The sequence below is a fragment of the Carassius auratus genome, chromosome 1, assembly GCF_003368295.1.
Source record: "Carassius auratus strain Wakin chromosome 1, ASM336829v1, whole genome shotgun sequence".
NCBI lineage: Eukaryota > Metazoa > Chordata > Actinopteri > Cypriniformes > Cyprinidae > Carassius > Carassius auratus.
Genome location: NC_039243.1, coordinates 3871492 through 3886774, shown reverse-complemented (window position 1 = coordinate 3886774; position 15283 = coordinate 3871492). Strand labels below are relative to the sequence as shown.

General features: G+C 36.2%; 2 protein-coding genes across 4 annotated transcripts; both read right to left on the bottom strand.

Moving 5' to 3' along the window:
- Positions 1–5835: 5835 nt before the first annotated feature.
- Positions 5836–10647, bottom strand: LOC113119191 (CMRF35-like molecule 3). 3 transcript variants are annotated; one of them, XM_026288666.1, is made up of 7 exons: positions 10367–10436; positions 9499–10263; positions 9056–9370; positions 8332–8448; positions 8145–8252; positions 6730–6785; positions 5836–6613 (listed from the first exon to the last, which is right to left on the bottom strand). In XM_026288666.1, the coding sequence occupies exons 2-7, from the start codon at positions 9536–9538 to the stop codon at positions 6374–6376; spliced, it is 876 nt and encodes a 291-aa protein (XP_026144451.1). In that variant the 5' UTR covers positions 9539–10263; positions 10367–10436; the 3' UTR covers positions 5836–6373. The 3 variants fall into 3 exon arrangements, with proteins under 3 accessions (XP_026144451.1, XP_026144369.1, XP_026144294.1); XM_026288584.1 differs by having other exon boundaries at positions 9499–10647; XM_026288509.1 differs by lacking the exon at positions 9499–10263 and having other exon boundaries at positions 10367–10647.
- A 1571-nt stretch (positions 10648–12218) lies between these two features.
- LOC113119346 (uncharacterized) lies at positions 12219–15071 on the bottom strand. The gene is made up of 7 exons (XM_026288796.1): positions 14879–15071; positions 13819–14148; positions 13655–13696; positions 13328–13396; positions 12769–12885; positions 12635–12675; positions 12219–12533 (listed from the first exon to the last, which is right to left on the bottom strand). The coding sequence occupies exons 1-7, from the start codon at positions 14916–14918 to the stop codon at positions 12300–12302; spliced, it is 873 nt and encodes a 290-aa protein (XP_026144581.1). The 5' UTR covers positions 14919–15071; the 3' UTR covers positions 12219–12299.
- Between the last annotated feature and the right edge of the window lie 212 nt (positions 15072–15283).

The following is a 15283-nucleotide window of genomic DNA, read 5'->3' as shown; positions in this document are numbered from 1 at the left end:
TCTCTTCCACACAGCCACTATAATCAAGGGAAGAACGATCAGGAGTAAAACCAAAGCCGTTGCAGTGACGATAATCATGAATGAACCTGAAACTAACAGGAGGAAAACAGTGTCTGAAATCTGCATAAACAGAAACAATCATTAGAATCAGAACAGAAACTCTTTCGAGAATGAATAAATGATAGACGACTGAATGAAATAAGAGGGATCTTGTCACTTCCTGTTCAGTGTAATGCTGTAAGTTCACTCCATATGAGTGTGTGAGATGAGGAGAAATTTACCTGAACAGATGAAGAAATCAGTGCTAAATGACCTACATCATGCATATTAGAGGAGAATAAAGAGAGAAAGAGGAAGATGAACTGACCTGGTGATTTGTGCTGATCTGGGATTGTTTCTGTTCTTTCTGTGATTGTGATGCTGCTGGATTCTGGATATGGTTCTGTTGTGCTCAAATATGACGGTGTGGTTGTAAAAGAGCTGATAGTTGAAATCTCAGTCTTCTTATTATCTATAATGTGACAGGAAAGATCAACTTAATCTCAGTGCACACTCAATATGAATTATATTAACGCTGACACTGTCAAACACGAATAAGTAATAGTACTCTGAGGAGAATCGTGTAACTAGCCATTATTTTACTAGTCATAGAAACATTATATTAACAGCAGTTTTCTGTGTTCATATACTTAAGTAAAAGGTGATTATTTTAATAAGTACTGCATTTTCTTTACTAGTATTATTTTTGTAATTGCAATCAATACACCCTGTGCATATTAACACTTTATTTCTTTGTGCAAATCTATGAACAGTAACACAATTAAAACTGATCTTGAAAAACTGAGGGACCACATGTCTACATTAAACATTAAACATTAAAACTACATTAAAAGTAAAATGTTAAGTTGGTCGCAGTGCCCTGCACTTAATGCCTCATCTGATGTCATTCTTCAGTGAGGTTCTTTAGTTAACTTAAAAATATCATAAATGATAATGAACAATATTTCCACAGCATTTATTAATCTTAGTTCATGTTAATTTTAGCATTTACTTATGCATTATTAAAGTCACAAGTTGTGTTTGTAAACATTAATGCACTGAGAGCTAGCATGAACGAGTGACTCATGCTTTTTATTAACATTAACAAAGTTTAATAAATAGTGTAATAAATGTATTGTTTATTGTTCATTCATGTTAGTAAATACATTAATGTTAACAAATGACATCTTATTGTAAAGTGTTACCATTAATATTTATTCATCACACTGTTGAACTTGACAGTATTTTCTCGTTATTTCATAAGAGCTTCACAGAAGACGGAGAAAGCCACACTCTTGTGCCCTGCGTTTATTAATATCCTTATGTTCATTGAGTAAAACTGAAAAACTCAATAAACAAAGTAAAAAAAAATATTTGACTGATAGCCCCCCCCCCACCAAGGTTTCAATAGATATCACAATATATTGATATCATTAATTATTATGGCAACAATAACCGTGATATGAAAAATCTAATATTGTGACAGCCCTAAGTCACATGAATCACTTACCCAGTTTAACATTCAACAGAATCTCTGAATAGACATCAGTAAATACAGTCCTGTCCACTCCACACCAGTATTGTGCTTCATCCTCTGTTCTCAGGTCAGTGATGGTGACGGTGAAAACTCTGGCCGTCGTGTCGTCTCTCAGAGAGAATCGCTGGTCTTTAGCTGGAGATCCTGATCTAACTATGATGTTTCTGCTTCCAATGTTACACTCGCCTTTACACAAATACTTTGAATTTGATTCATATCCAGATTCATATGTGCATCTGATGTTAACTCTCTCTCCTCTGAATCCTGTGACTATAACTGGAGCACCAACAACAACTGAAAACAGAAATATCATTAGACAGATCTGTTATGTGTGAGCAAGAGACAGGGCCGTGCACAGATCTTTTGAGGGGCATGTGCTGAAACTGAACCCCCCCCCCCCCCCTTATTTATATCAAGATTATTTAGTAAGCCTGCATAAAAGGAAGAAATGGTCACATCTTCATGACAAATTCAATAACACAAAATAATAGTCTCAAAAGCTTTAGATTTATTCACGATTAATAACAACCATAATAATAATATTAGATAATTAGATAATATAGATAAACAGGGTTTTAAGGGCTTCTTTGAACTTAACAGCAACCTTCTGTGAGCCATGTATCTGGCAAAAAAATTGATACTGTGGTGGACCAGGGATGTTGGTCTCTTGAAGGTCTCTTATTCACTACACTTTCCCTAAAATAAGCCAGCAATGAAAAAATAAATAAAAATAGTGAAAAGTACAGTTGCAGTGAAAAGAATTTCTGAAGGATCACGTGACACTGAAGAGTACTGAACTGGAGTAATGATGCTGAAAATTCAGCTTTGATCACAAAAATAAAATCACATTTTAAATTATATTCAAATAGAAAACAGTTATTTAAAATTGTAAAAATATTACACAATATTACTGATTTTGCTGTATTTTGGATCAAATAAATGAAGCCTTGGAATGAATCACGAATTACATTCTGTATGATAAAATGTAAAGATTTCAGTGATCTTCTGTAATTTTTTTTTTTTTTTTAGTTACTACTACATTACAGTAGTAAAACCATGTTTTACTACATTTTATACATGTGAGGACGAGCGGAGAGTATACCTTCACATGATTAGCCTAAATGTTAATAAATTAAGTGTATCAGCAATCATAAATTTCTTAGAAATATATGTTATCTAGGTGACGAGGATCACTCGTCGCTTTGTGTAAGTTCCAGTATGAAACAGCGGGGGCGCACCTGTTATGATTTTCCGATGGTAAAAACAAATTATATGTTGTTGTATTACTTATCAATATATCGTTTTTGACCAGCGAATGTGTGCAAATGTGATTTTTTTTTCTGTCCGTCATTAAAACGGCGACGACGCCTGCCGCTGCCGGCATCACATTACATTTTCATCTAGGTTACAAACTAGTTTTTTTAGCTATATAGACGGAGCGCTCAGTTTTTCCTGTGGTAAAATTCATTTGGCCAAAATAGCATTTTATAAAAGATGAAATGCAACTGTATGCACAGGCTATTTAAGTGTTGGCTATGTATTGGCTATGACTAGATGGCAAATGCTTAGCCCTCTCTCTCAGGCGACGTCCCACATTTCTCAGTCAGTCAGTCAGACATCAAATAAATAAAATATGAGCCTTTATAGACATAGTGTTTAGTAGTACTTATTCAAACAACAAGATATTTATTTACCCTTCGCAAAACTTTGTTCAGCTCAGCTGTTGCTGTGCGGCTGCTGTGGAACTTCAGTTGATTCAATTAATACAGAGGGGGCGGAGTTATCAGCTTACTGACAGCTTGAGGATCGAATAAGATTTACACAAGCTCGTTTTAAGAACTTTCATTTGCTAAATATTTGTAAAACAGACAGACAGACGTAAAGGGTGACCAATAGCATTGATTAAAAAAATAAAAAAAACACCACCAAAAAAAGGGCACTTCGGAGTGTAAGGGCAAAAAGGTCATGTGCTCTGCACAGGTTGAGCCCTACCTGTGCACGTGCCTGGCAAGAGATATTATCAGACCAGAATAATAACATATGTGACTATTGGTCACAGTAACAGAGAAAAAAACAATAAAACACATCAAATTTGGCACAAAATCCCTGAGAGTCTTAAACTCACCTGTACAGATGCTGGAAAAGAGCAAGATAATGTCCCACATGCTAAGATTTTACACACGTTTTGTATAAATACAAGACAAAAGCTCAAGTGTTACGGTGTTTCTCTTCTGTACCGAGTGAAAAAGCTTGCATCGTCTGCAACTATATTATTTCCTTTCCCTTTCTGTATCTCTGACCACATCAGCTCTTCAGGAAATCTTCAGAGAGCACATCTGTGATGTTTGACTGTAACTATGTCGTCACACATCAGCAGAGGAACAGTATTTCATTTCCCTTGTGTGCAGCACTAAACTCAATCATCTGTGCAGTCAAATATTCATAATATTAATACCGGCATTGATTCTTCACATATATGAAAACTGCATGTACAGAGTGTAATATATTTCATCTGTTCTGCTCAATGTTGGAGTGTTAATAGGCCTGCTGCTTTACACCAGTGAGAAAACATATATACCTTGCTGCCAAATAAAAGTCTTGAGACTGTAACACTTCTGTGTGTCCTTTAATGCTGAAGGAGACAAGCTTCATTTTCTTGTGATAAAACACAACAGCGACTAGTTCCTCTCCACACTGACATCTGTTGGACAGACAACTTATGAAATGAGTCAAATCAACATATACACTTCCACACATCTCTATCACATCTCTGAGGCTCCAGGAAACAATAAGATACTGACAAACTGCTACTGAGACTTCATCATGACTAGTAATAAAAGGGCATTTCAATTCTCAATTAAAGCTCTTTTGTCAAATCAACACTGTTCTTTCTAAAACTGACAATAAAAGACACACTGACCTGGATTTTTTATTTATTTTTTTTATTATACAATTGAAAGAATCTTAATCAGGGCCGGCCCTCACCAATTTGCTGCCCTAGGCAAGATTTTACCTGGCGCCCCATGCATCACAGCCCATTTCACCCTGTCATTGTGTTCATGATTTAGCATATATATATATATATATATATATATATATATATATATATATATATATATATATATACATACACACACACACACACACACACACACACACACACACACACACACTGTTTCCAACACTCATAATAAATCATCATATTAGAATGATTTCTAAAGGATCATGTGATAGACTGGATGTCACATGTGACTCTGAAGAATGGAGTAATGATGCTGAAAATTCAGCTTTGCATCACAGAAATAAATGCTAATTTAGAGTATAATACATTGAAAACAAATTATTTTAAATCGTAATAATATATCACAATATTACATTTTTTTCTGTATTTTTGATCAAATAAATGCAGGCTTGGTGAGCAGAAGAAACTTCTTTCAAAAACATTACAAATAGTAATGTTTCCAAACTTTTGGCCTGTACTGTATCCCCCCCAAAACTGCACAACTGTAGAGTAAAACATTAATAAAAAGTGATAATAAAAAATGCGTCTTAAAACTGACATGATTGTACAAAATCACAGTCTGGGCTGCTAACAACTGCTAACATTAAGTTTAAGGTAAAAATAACTGCCATGAAATTATAGTATCTTTCTCCTATGCAATAAATTGTTCTTTCACTACATCTCTTTACCTCTGTCTTTATCCTCTTCTCTTCTTTTTGGCACTGTATCTATCGCAGACTATGCTCATTTATAATGTGTCATGTAAATTCGGCCTTCCGTCACAATCAGGAAACTTTCACCGTGTCTAGAACTGGCGCGAGGTGCCAGGCCCGTTTCTATGAGCTGTGTGTTAACAAAATCAGTGCTGTCTACATTGGATGCGGCGTCCGGCACGCTACACAACAAAATACCAACAACTGATGGTGCGCACGCTCTGTTTCTGACGCACTTCAAGCACTCGATGGGCGGGGGAAGATTGAAGAGCCGGACTTTTTTTTTTTTTTATTTTTTTTTTTTTTGGTAGTATTTCGAATTAATGGTTTTTAAATAGTAGCCTATTATATATATATATATATATATATATATATATATATATATATATATATATATATATATATATATATATATATATATATTAAAAAAAAGTAAAAAAAAAAAAAAAAAATTGCACTCGTTCACTCATTCTGGCGCCCCTATGGATGAGTGGCGCCCTTAGCATTTGCCTATACCGCCTATGCGCGGGCCGGCCCTGATCTTAATCTTACTACAAAACTTTGAACCACACATAATGACAGTTTGATGCAGATCAAAACCAAGATTGGATTTTGTAATCAAATTCAGACAAACCATTTTCAAGATTTGATCTATTCGAAAGCCCAAATCTGATCAGATTACATTTGTATGTACATCTGGCTGCAAAATCCATTTCCACTGATGACCATTCAACACATTTCCAGAACAAATATGTATAATTTCTCTAACTGCACGTTTTGCAAACATTTGATGATTTCGTAATAGATGCGTGCTGTATTTAATGTCACAGTGCAGGAAACCCAGCGAGTCAAGCTGTGAGAGATTTCATCAGTCAATCCATGGCGTCATAATGTCATTGTCCTGATTAGCCACTTCCTAATTAGTGAACATCACTCTTTTACAGACAAATGATCATATTTTCACCCGCTTTACATTTATTAGACTTAGAATATGATCTGAGGCTACTGTATCATTTGTAAAGTCTATGCAGCATTCACATGCAACAGTAAAGGGCTGATCATTTGAGGACGAGGCTTCAGTGTTCAGTCCAGTGGTTGATGGATGGTGTGATAGATGGACTCTTCTTGAGACCCAGCGGTGAGACTCTGATAAATGTGACTGTGTCTGCTGGGGTTGAGTTCTGTGTAGATCTGATCTGGATTCACACTGTTTCTCACTCCAGCAGCAGCAGTCATGACGTCGAGGTCTGTGTCGAACGCTTCATCACTCTGAGCTGTGTGTGAGTTTGAGACGACAGCTGGGGTTTCTGTCTCATACGTATTCTGTAAATTGAAGGAAGGGAGAATTGAGCAAGAATGTGAACCTTGACACTGACTTGAGAAGAACTAAAGTTCATGATGCAACTCATTTTGAAATCTTTAAGATGATCTTGACTCACATCTTCTTCTTTTCTGATTGTCAGATGAAGCCCCTGAGAGGAGAAGGAAACCAGGCCTGCGATAGATGAATGTTATCTTAGTTTTAAAACTTCCAGGAACTGAATTCAGTTCTTCAGGTTAGCCAGACAGTAAGTCACTGACTGTCTCAACAGTTTTGCTCAGACCAGAAAAAAAAACAACGACAATTTGAACAGAAAGGAAATCTGCACTCTGTTTTTTTTTTTTTTTAAACCTCTGTAATTTTAGGTCGTTTATAAATCATTACAGACTATTTAGTTCTATGTGTCTATGTTGTCTAAAATCGAATTATTATAGTTAAATTAATCAATTTTAAAAAAGTGTTACTTGAAATAATCATTAACTTAAAGGGTTAGTTCTCCCAATAATCAAACTTATGTAATTAAACACTCCCTCTGAGTTCAAACAAACCGATATCCCGGAGTAATTCATTTTCTCAAACAGTACACTGACTGAACTGATGTGAAGAGAGAACTGAAGATGAACACCGAGCCGAGCCAGATAACGACTCGTTCACGAGTCAAGAACCGGTTCTGTCAGACGCGTCCGATTCGAGAACCGAGGAGCTGATGATACTGCGCATGTGTGATTCAGCGGGAAGCAGACCGACACACAGAGCGCCTGAACTGAACTGAACTGAACTGAACTGATTCTGTGCTAGTGTTATGAGCGTGGGTAAACCGAAGGCTTGAATCAAAGGCAATCAGGTCTCACGGGTTTGGAACGACACAATGGTGAGTTATTGATGACATACTGTAATTTTGATTATTGGGTGAACTAACCCTTTAAATAAATAAAAGGCAAAAGGGCCAACAAGTGCTAAGCATCTCTCGGGGAACTCCTTCAAGACTGTTGGAAGACCATTTCAGGTGATTACCTCTTGAAGCTCATCAAGAGAAGGCCAAGAGTGTGCAAAGCAGTAATCAAAGCTAAAGGTGGCTACTTTGAAGAACCTACAATATGACATATTTTCAGTTGTTTCACACTTTTTTGTTATGTATATAATTCCACATGTGTTACTTCATAGTTTTGATGCCTTCAGTGTGAATCTACAATTTTCATAGTCATGAATATAAAGAAAACTCTTTGAATGGGAAGGTGTGTCCAAACTTTTGGTCTGTACTGTATATATATTCATTGCATTTTTAGTTATTTTAGTTTTAGTAATGTTGTTTTATAATATTTTTTTATAGTTTTATATATATAGCTATAAAAATATTAGAAAACAACGTTACTAAAACTTTAAAACTGAGATGAAAATGGAAAGAATAAAAATGGAAAGTAATTCAAAATATAAATAAAACCTAAAATAGTATCTGATCTGAATAGTGATCTGAATGTAGACAAATTGAGATTTAATTAATTAATTCATTAATATATACTGCATAAATATTACCACATGTCTTTTTCTTCCGTATGGCCACAGTAAGCAACACAGCACAGATGAAGAACAAAACCAAAGCTCCTGCTGTAATGATGACGATGGTGATGATATCAAAAGAACCTGAAAATGAAGCACTGAGCTGGTTCAGATGTTTCTGTGAGAGAGACATGAGCAGTGTGTGATGTGGAGAGCTGTTTACCTGAGTCAGGTGGAGACGTCTGTGCTTGCAGGGTTTGAGGAGTCAGAGGAGCTGATGAAACACGAGTGCTTGTCATTAAACACAGGCGGACGGTTGGACCTTCAGTTGTCCCAATATCTAAAGCAACGAAAACAAAGATGGACTAGATTTCACCCATACTAATGCATTACAATCACATTTGTGTTACCCCATTGTTTATGATGCAGTATCGCCGAGAATATCATGTATAAAAAGTATTTTAAAAACATGAAATATTTACTGTAGCTTGTCAGAGTCTAAAATATCTAATAAATAAATAAAAGAATACGCTACAAAAGTAAGTTCTTCCCTTTGTGTTGGGATCAATCTGACCTGCATTATTTTGTTCAAAATTAGCTGCACAGACACAGCATAAATGATTATTTTTTATGAATACTTGTAATACCTGAGGTGCAAATAATTACAGTTCATTATAAATTATTTTTAACCCTTGCCAGGGTGGCAACACCCTTTTCAGTGTGGCAACAGACTAGGAACTGACACTTGTGATGGTGATTTTTGGTGAACTGCATGGAAACCGATGGAGATCAATTAATGTAACCAACACTTGCACTTTCTAAAACACATCTATGTGTCGAATCTTTGCATGCATGACCTTAAATGAGAAAAAGTCACATACATGCATGAACAGTTACAGGCTTGTTTTCATAGACATTTCTAGGTCCATTTGTTTAAGTCACATTACCCTGTTCAACGAGCAACAGAATCTCTGAATAGACATCAGTAATTAAAGTCCTCTCCACTCCACACCAGTATGTTCCTGCATCCTCTGGTCTCAGATCAGTGATGGTGACGGTGAAAACTCTGGCCGTCCTGTTGTCTCTCAGAGAGAATCTCTGGTCTTTAGCTGGAGATCCGGATTTAACTATGACCTGTCTGTCTCTACACTCGCCTTTACACAAATACTTTGGATTTGATTCATATCCAGATTCATATGTGCATCTGATGTCAGCTCTCTCTCCTCTGTATCCTGTGACTGTAACTGGAGCACCAACAACAACTGAAAACAGAAACATCATTAGACAGGATTAGCACATTTAACATATTAAGAAATGCCGACTGCTGGTTGTAAAATTGTGGAAAAGCAGAGAAGTGCAAAACTGTCACAGGCAGAAGTCCTGAACTCACCGATACCCATGCAGAACCAGAGAAGAAGAAAGCTCCACATGGTGAGGATTTATATCACTTTTGTTTCTAAATAAAACTCGTAAACACTGACAAATGCTTCTTTCTTCCGTACTGACGTGTCTATGGTGCAATGCTTAACTTCTTCTTCCCCTTCCCTGTTTTTAGCACTACACACACCTTGCATATCTTGACATTACTGTACATATCAAACCAATATCAGAACAGATCTAATGCATGCATACATTTTGTTAACATTATTATGCTTTTACTTGCCCTTAGAGAGAATGTGGATGCTTTAATCACTTTTAACAATGTGAATATCATTGCACCAAACAAACAATAAATGACAATAATGACAATAAATCAGTCAAATTATAACATTAATATTATAAAAGTACCATAATAGTACCAAAGGATAATAGTAAATCAAGAGTATGATCAACTATGTATCTATTTACTCTCCAGGTTTGTAACTCTCCAACTTTTGAAAGGCACATGTTGATAATTTATGAAACTAAAGTATATGGCTTACTTCTGTATATTAACTGGATATGAAAGTATTTTGGTATCCAGAGGTTGCAAACCTCTCCTTTAAATACCTCATAACAGAGGGTGGGGAAATACCATATATGTACCTGAATGACATTTAGCTGACCTGCACCGTATAAAAATATTCATGTAGACACATAAAACAATCTACCAAACACATTTATCTGAAAATCAGCACCAGAGCACTAAGACCAACTCCTTCATAAACCAGAGGATCTGAGGACAGAAACCAGCACACAGATGAAACATTTCTTTCCTTCCTATCTGATTCTCAAGTAGTCCTATAAATATCCAAACACACTAAAAAAGTCTTATTTACCAGACAGTGCTGATCTGTGCATGGTTTCTGGTGAAGAGTCTGCAGTCGACCGCTTTGTCATTAATGCTCCCTTATTCTCTATATTAAAAAAAATATGATTCAATATCTGAATTTAAGTAAGGAAGAAGTGATTTATAGATGGATGGCAATAACCTGTTGTATCACTAGTTGTTGGTTTTGCAGGTGATATGGATGAACTTGGTGAAGCACACAGCAAAATCTCCAGTGTTAATTTAACACTCTTGAGTGTGGACTCATATAAACACTGAAGCAGTGTTAAAAGTAACACTGAAGCACAGTTGAAGTTAATGAGATAATTAAGAAGTTAATTGAGTTATGATTGACCATTATTGAAGACACCTGATGTTAACAAGCAGAATCACCAAACGAGAAAATCACAATTTGTGTGTCACCATTATAGTGTTCAGTGTTTGCTTTAGTTGGGATCTTAACTCACAACTCAATTAACTTATTAATTATCCCATTAACACTGGGGATTTTGCTGTGCAGGCCTCGGTGTAGAGATTGGAAAATATGAATACATCCAGTAAATATGCTACTATAACGTAAACGGGTGTTGTTTATCACATTTCCTGTTTTTGGCTATCATAAATGAGAAATTCAAGTTTCCAGACATTTAAGAAACAGAAGTAAAACAATCAGCAAGTCTGAACAGAGTAAGATTACTCACATGCCTTTTTTCATACATGCATTCTTTTAAAGCATCTATACTGAATAATAAAATATGTTTAATGTATGTGACTGTAAATGAAGTAAAGCAAACTTTCAACTACAACATACCTCTGAAAGGACAAGTTCAACTCTAAACGAAACCATTTTTACTAAATAAAGCGAGTTCACAATATTTATTCATTTATTTTTTTATATAACTTACCCTGAAACAGATGTAGCCGAGTCCCATACGTGTAAGTGTCTATTAAAAGTCTGTCGACTGCGCAGATGTAAGTGGCAGAGTCTGACAGCCGCAGGTCAGTGATGGTGATGGTGAAGTCTGATCCTTTGTCATGTATGGTGTATCTGCCTCTGTTAGTCAGGTTTTCTCATGCATTTGTTTTAATGAGAATATTCTCGACCGCACAAGAGTCTCTGCAGAAATACTTGATGTTCCCACGGGCCAATAAATGTGAACAATGAAATGTGACGTTTCCTCCCGTCGGAGCCGTAAGAGCATTCATAGACACCACTGGAAATCAGGAATCAGACAGGATGTGACATCACATGATCAACTGAATCAATAGCGCAAGTCAGTCCAAATATCAGGCTTTAGTTACTCGTTCCTTATGAAAGATAAACGGATGTTCACTCACCTGTGAAGATGTGGGAGAGGAAAACTAGAAAAATCCACATGCTGAAAAGACTCAAAAGAGACTTCACAGCACTTATAAAAGCTAAACACTGTGTGAAATCCAGGGTACACTTCACCTTCCTCCTGTGTGGTGTGATGAATTCTTTACTTCTCTTTTTGTCTCTCCATCTTCTTGAGATATCTGCAGTGATGCACCTGTGCATAACGTGACTTGTAGTCTCACTAAACTCACACACTTTTCTATACGTCTACATTTGCTGTTTTCATTCAGACACATTTATTTATTCAAGACAATTCAATTGTTTGTCTTTATACATGAAATCAACATAACAAACTGATGAAAATTGATAACATTATACAATAAGGTTTGATTAGTTAATTTTACTTAATGCATTAACTAACAATACTCAATACATGTGTATTCTTTGTTACCATTAGTTGTGAATCCAACAGATATAATATTTAATTTTATTAATTAATTAGTAAATGTTAATGTTACCAAATCAGGATTTTTTTTTAACTACTGTTAACGATAGAAACCTTATTGTAACTGTTGCAGGAAAAAGAAACTGTGATTTTGTCAGGCTGTTGATGAGGATGTTTTGGTCAGTCAGTAGTCTGATCAATACTCTGATAAATTGACTCTTGAACAACATCCGGGTTCATTTCGGTGTAGATCTGATCCAAATCTGGTTGCACAGCATCCGTGCAGCAGGCGTCTGTGCTGGGATCCGGCTCTGTGTTTGCAGGCCTATGAAGCTCTGGGATAACCGAACCTTTATCACTTCGAGCCGTGGGCGGGTTTGTAAAGGCGACCGAGCTCATTTTCACATACTCATCCTGTAAAGAGGAAGCTTTCATGTCAGTGAGGACATTAGTTAACATTATCAGCATCACTATTAATGTGGTTGTGAACGTGATAACACTGATTACAGACTTACAACAACTTGAGCTGTTGTCTTCCGGTGATAAGACACAGACACTGGAGAAGGGTAATGCATGTATTAATTGACGCATGATAAAAGTTAAATCTATGATTGCGTAGAAAAGAGGAAGTCTCATGCAGTCGTCTCACCCGACAGCTTGGAGGCGGTGGCATATTTTAAAACTTTAAACAGACCGAATGGACACACAACCAGAAGTGTGCAAACACACACCAAACTCAAGACTGTCACGAACCTGACATAAGATTCTGTGGAAAAGGAAAACAATCTGACACACCTGATAAGACACACTTTAGTTTATGTGAGCAGCAGAAACAAAGAGCAGAAGAGAAATTGAGACAAATAGCAAGATCTGAGAACAGAGACCGTCCAGTTGTGTAAGAAGTTAACAGGAACGATGTAAGACAATATGAAACAACATAGCAATACGTTCAAACAATCAAAAGAAATTAAAGAATGACAGAACAAACACAAGAATGAATGAATGAACTACTGAATGAAAGAATGGATGAGCGATAGACAGAATGGAGGACAAATGCATGCATGAGGTCAGAAGACAGATACAGCAAAGAACAGAATGAAGGAACAAATGATAGACTGACTAGATTGAATAAACAAATGGTGGATTGAACAAATAATAAGCAGGAGGAATGAATCAACGATAGATTGTACAGAGGACAAACAGTTCACCCTGATCTCTAGTTCTGTCCCAGTTCTGTGCTGTGATATTCACAGGACTGCTCGTGCTGGAGATGATCACTACAACACAACAGAAGAACAAAGATCATTATGATAGGCAGCAGCTTTATTTGCACTCGCATGTTTAGCGGGTGGTTAGCGATAGATGCTATTACACTTTGTAAAACTAGGAGTATTTTCTTTGCAGTAATATTAGTTAGATGCTTTTTACACTACTTGGTGCAAATAGTGCCAGATATATGCATGCATATAAACATTATGCAATAATAACGTATTGAGTATATTGTGTATATGATCGCTCCTGCATTTCTGCGGTACCTTTCGGTGTCGGTGCTGGTGTTATGGGTCTCTGTGCTTCACCTGTACAAAGAAGGAACGTGAAACTATCCTTCAGCCACATTCACTTCTGCATTCAGTCATGTGTTTGTATGTGTGTGTGGAAAAACATAGAGCCTATTAAATACTTTCTAAATGATTCTCACCTCTAATGACAGTCAGTTGTATTTCTTCCCCTGTAGGATCAGGCATCAGTGTAATATCCACACCGAACGAGTAGGAGCCAGAATCCTCCAGGACCAGATTCAAGATGGTGGCGGTGAGCACGCAAGCAGACGTGTTGTCGAATAGAGTGAATCGCCCCTGTTTCACACACCTGTTGGGATGAGACGTCTCAACCAGTTTCTCAAAGAAGAAAACACCATGTTTGCCGAAGTATTTGGTGTCTGTCTTGTAGTCCGGTGTGTAAATGGCTTTAAAGGTTACTTGGCTCCCCTCATATCCGATCTTAGCATAGCAAACATCCAGTAAACAGGCTGGAAAGGAAATTAAATTACATTTAAAAAAAATTCAATCGTGATTTACGTAATACACAAATATAAAGCACATAAGCAGCAGTCAATGTTACTTATTTCCAACAGCTAACAATTAACAACACAATTCTCCTAACTACATGTGAGTAATGTGATTTTAAAGGCAATAATCCACTTCTTTCAATGAGTCGCAAGGCTAAATATAAAGTTTTTGTTCTTCCACTTTATACAGTTGTGAAAATAACTGGATTTTAAGCTTGATGTTGCTTTTTTTCGAGTCATCTGAAGCAGTTTGATTCTTTTTACTGAATCTGTTTAGATTATACTGTTCAACCAATCCAAACAAAAATATTTTATATACTTTTTGAAGCAATATACACATTTATTTATTTATTTATATTCTTATAATTTAAAGTATGTCTAATAATTGAATGTTAAAATAATATGATTAACCTATTTTTAATGGTGGTATTCAGAGTAAATTGATGCTGTTAAATGCTGTCACCCTAAACAAGATCCTCATTTTATGTTCTATACGTTTCAATAAAAGTAATGAGGTTTATTAGTAGATTTGGTCATTTGTAGCTTTATATTTTAAGCCCGGCTTTACTTGAACGAGAACTAGCCTAAGTTTGGCAAGCTAGAGTTTTGAAGTAGTTTTCCCAACACTGATGCTGACAGTTATAAAATCCAGATGCTGTTGTTTTGATGTAAAGTGATCGCTAGCACTCACCTGTGTAGACGCAGAAACAAACGAATCCTGCTTTCCACATGCCGAATGGATTTTAATTGATTCTAATGAGTGCAGAGAATAAAACCTTGGCTTTCTGGCAGTGTCTCTCTCACTTCCTCATCTCTATTTTGGACGAATCCTCAACCCAAACTTAAGACTGTGGTTGTACACAGTGGGCAGTTCAAATGCAACTTTCTCCATATGACCAAATTCCCCCCCGAACTAAAAATGCAGTAGTTTTTGTTTTTCTATATTATAGTTGTTTACAGGTGAACATGCTATAACGCTTGATTATAAGTCCTGTATTGCAAGTTTTGACTATTTAAGGGTTTAAAATCTGTTTAAAATAAATGTGCAGAACGTTGATTCATTCAGCTGCTTGTGACTAGTAGGAAACCCCAAATA

Coding starts and splice junctions, on each gene's coding strand:
- LOC113119346 (XM_026288796.1), bottom strand. CDS start 14,918: ATGTGGAAAGCAGGATTCGTTTGTTTCTGCGTCTACACAG. Junction 14,149..14,878: donor TTGTTTCTGCGTCTACACAG/GTGAGTGCTAGC, acceptor TTTCCTTTCCAG/CCTGTTTACTGGATGTTTGC. Junction 13,697..13,818: donor ACAACTGACTGTCATTAGAG/GTGAGAATCATT, acceptor TTCTTTGTACAG/GTGAAGCACAGAGACCCATA.
- LOC113119191 (XM_026288509.1), bottom strand. CDS start 10,427: ATGACAAAGCGGTCGACTGCAGACTCTTCACCAGAAACCATGCACAGA. Junction 9,371..10,366: donor GCACAGATCAGCACTGTCTG/GTAAATAAGACT, acceptor TTCTGTTTTCAG/TTGTTGTTGGTGCTCCAGTT. Junction 8,253..8,331: donor GACGTCTCCACCTGACTCAG/GTAAACAGCTCT, acceptor CTTCATTTTCAG/GTTCTTTTGATATCATCACC.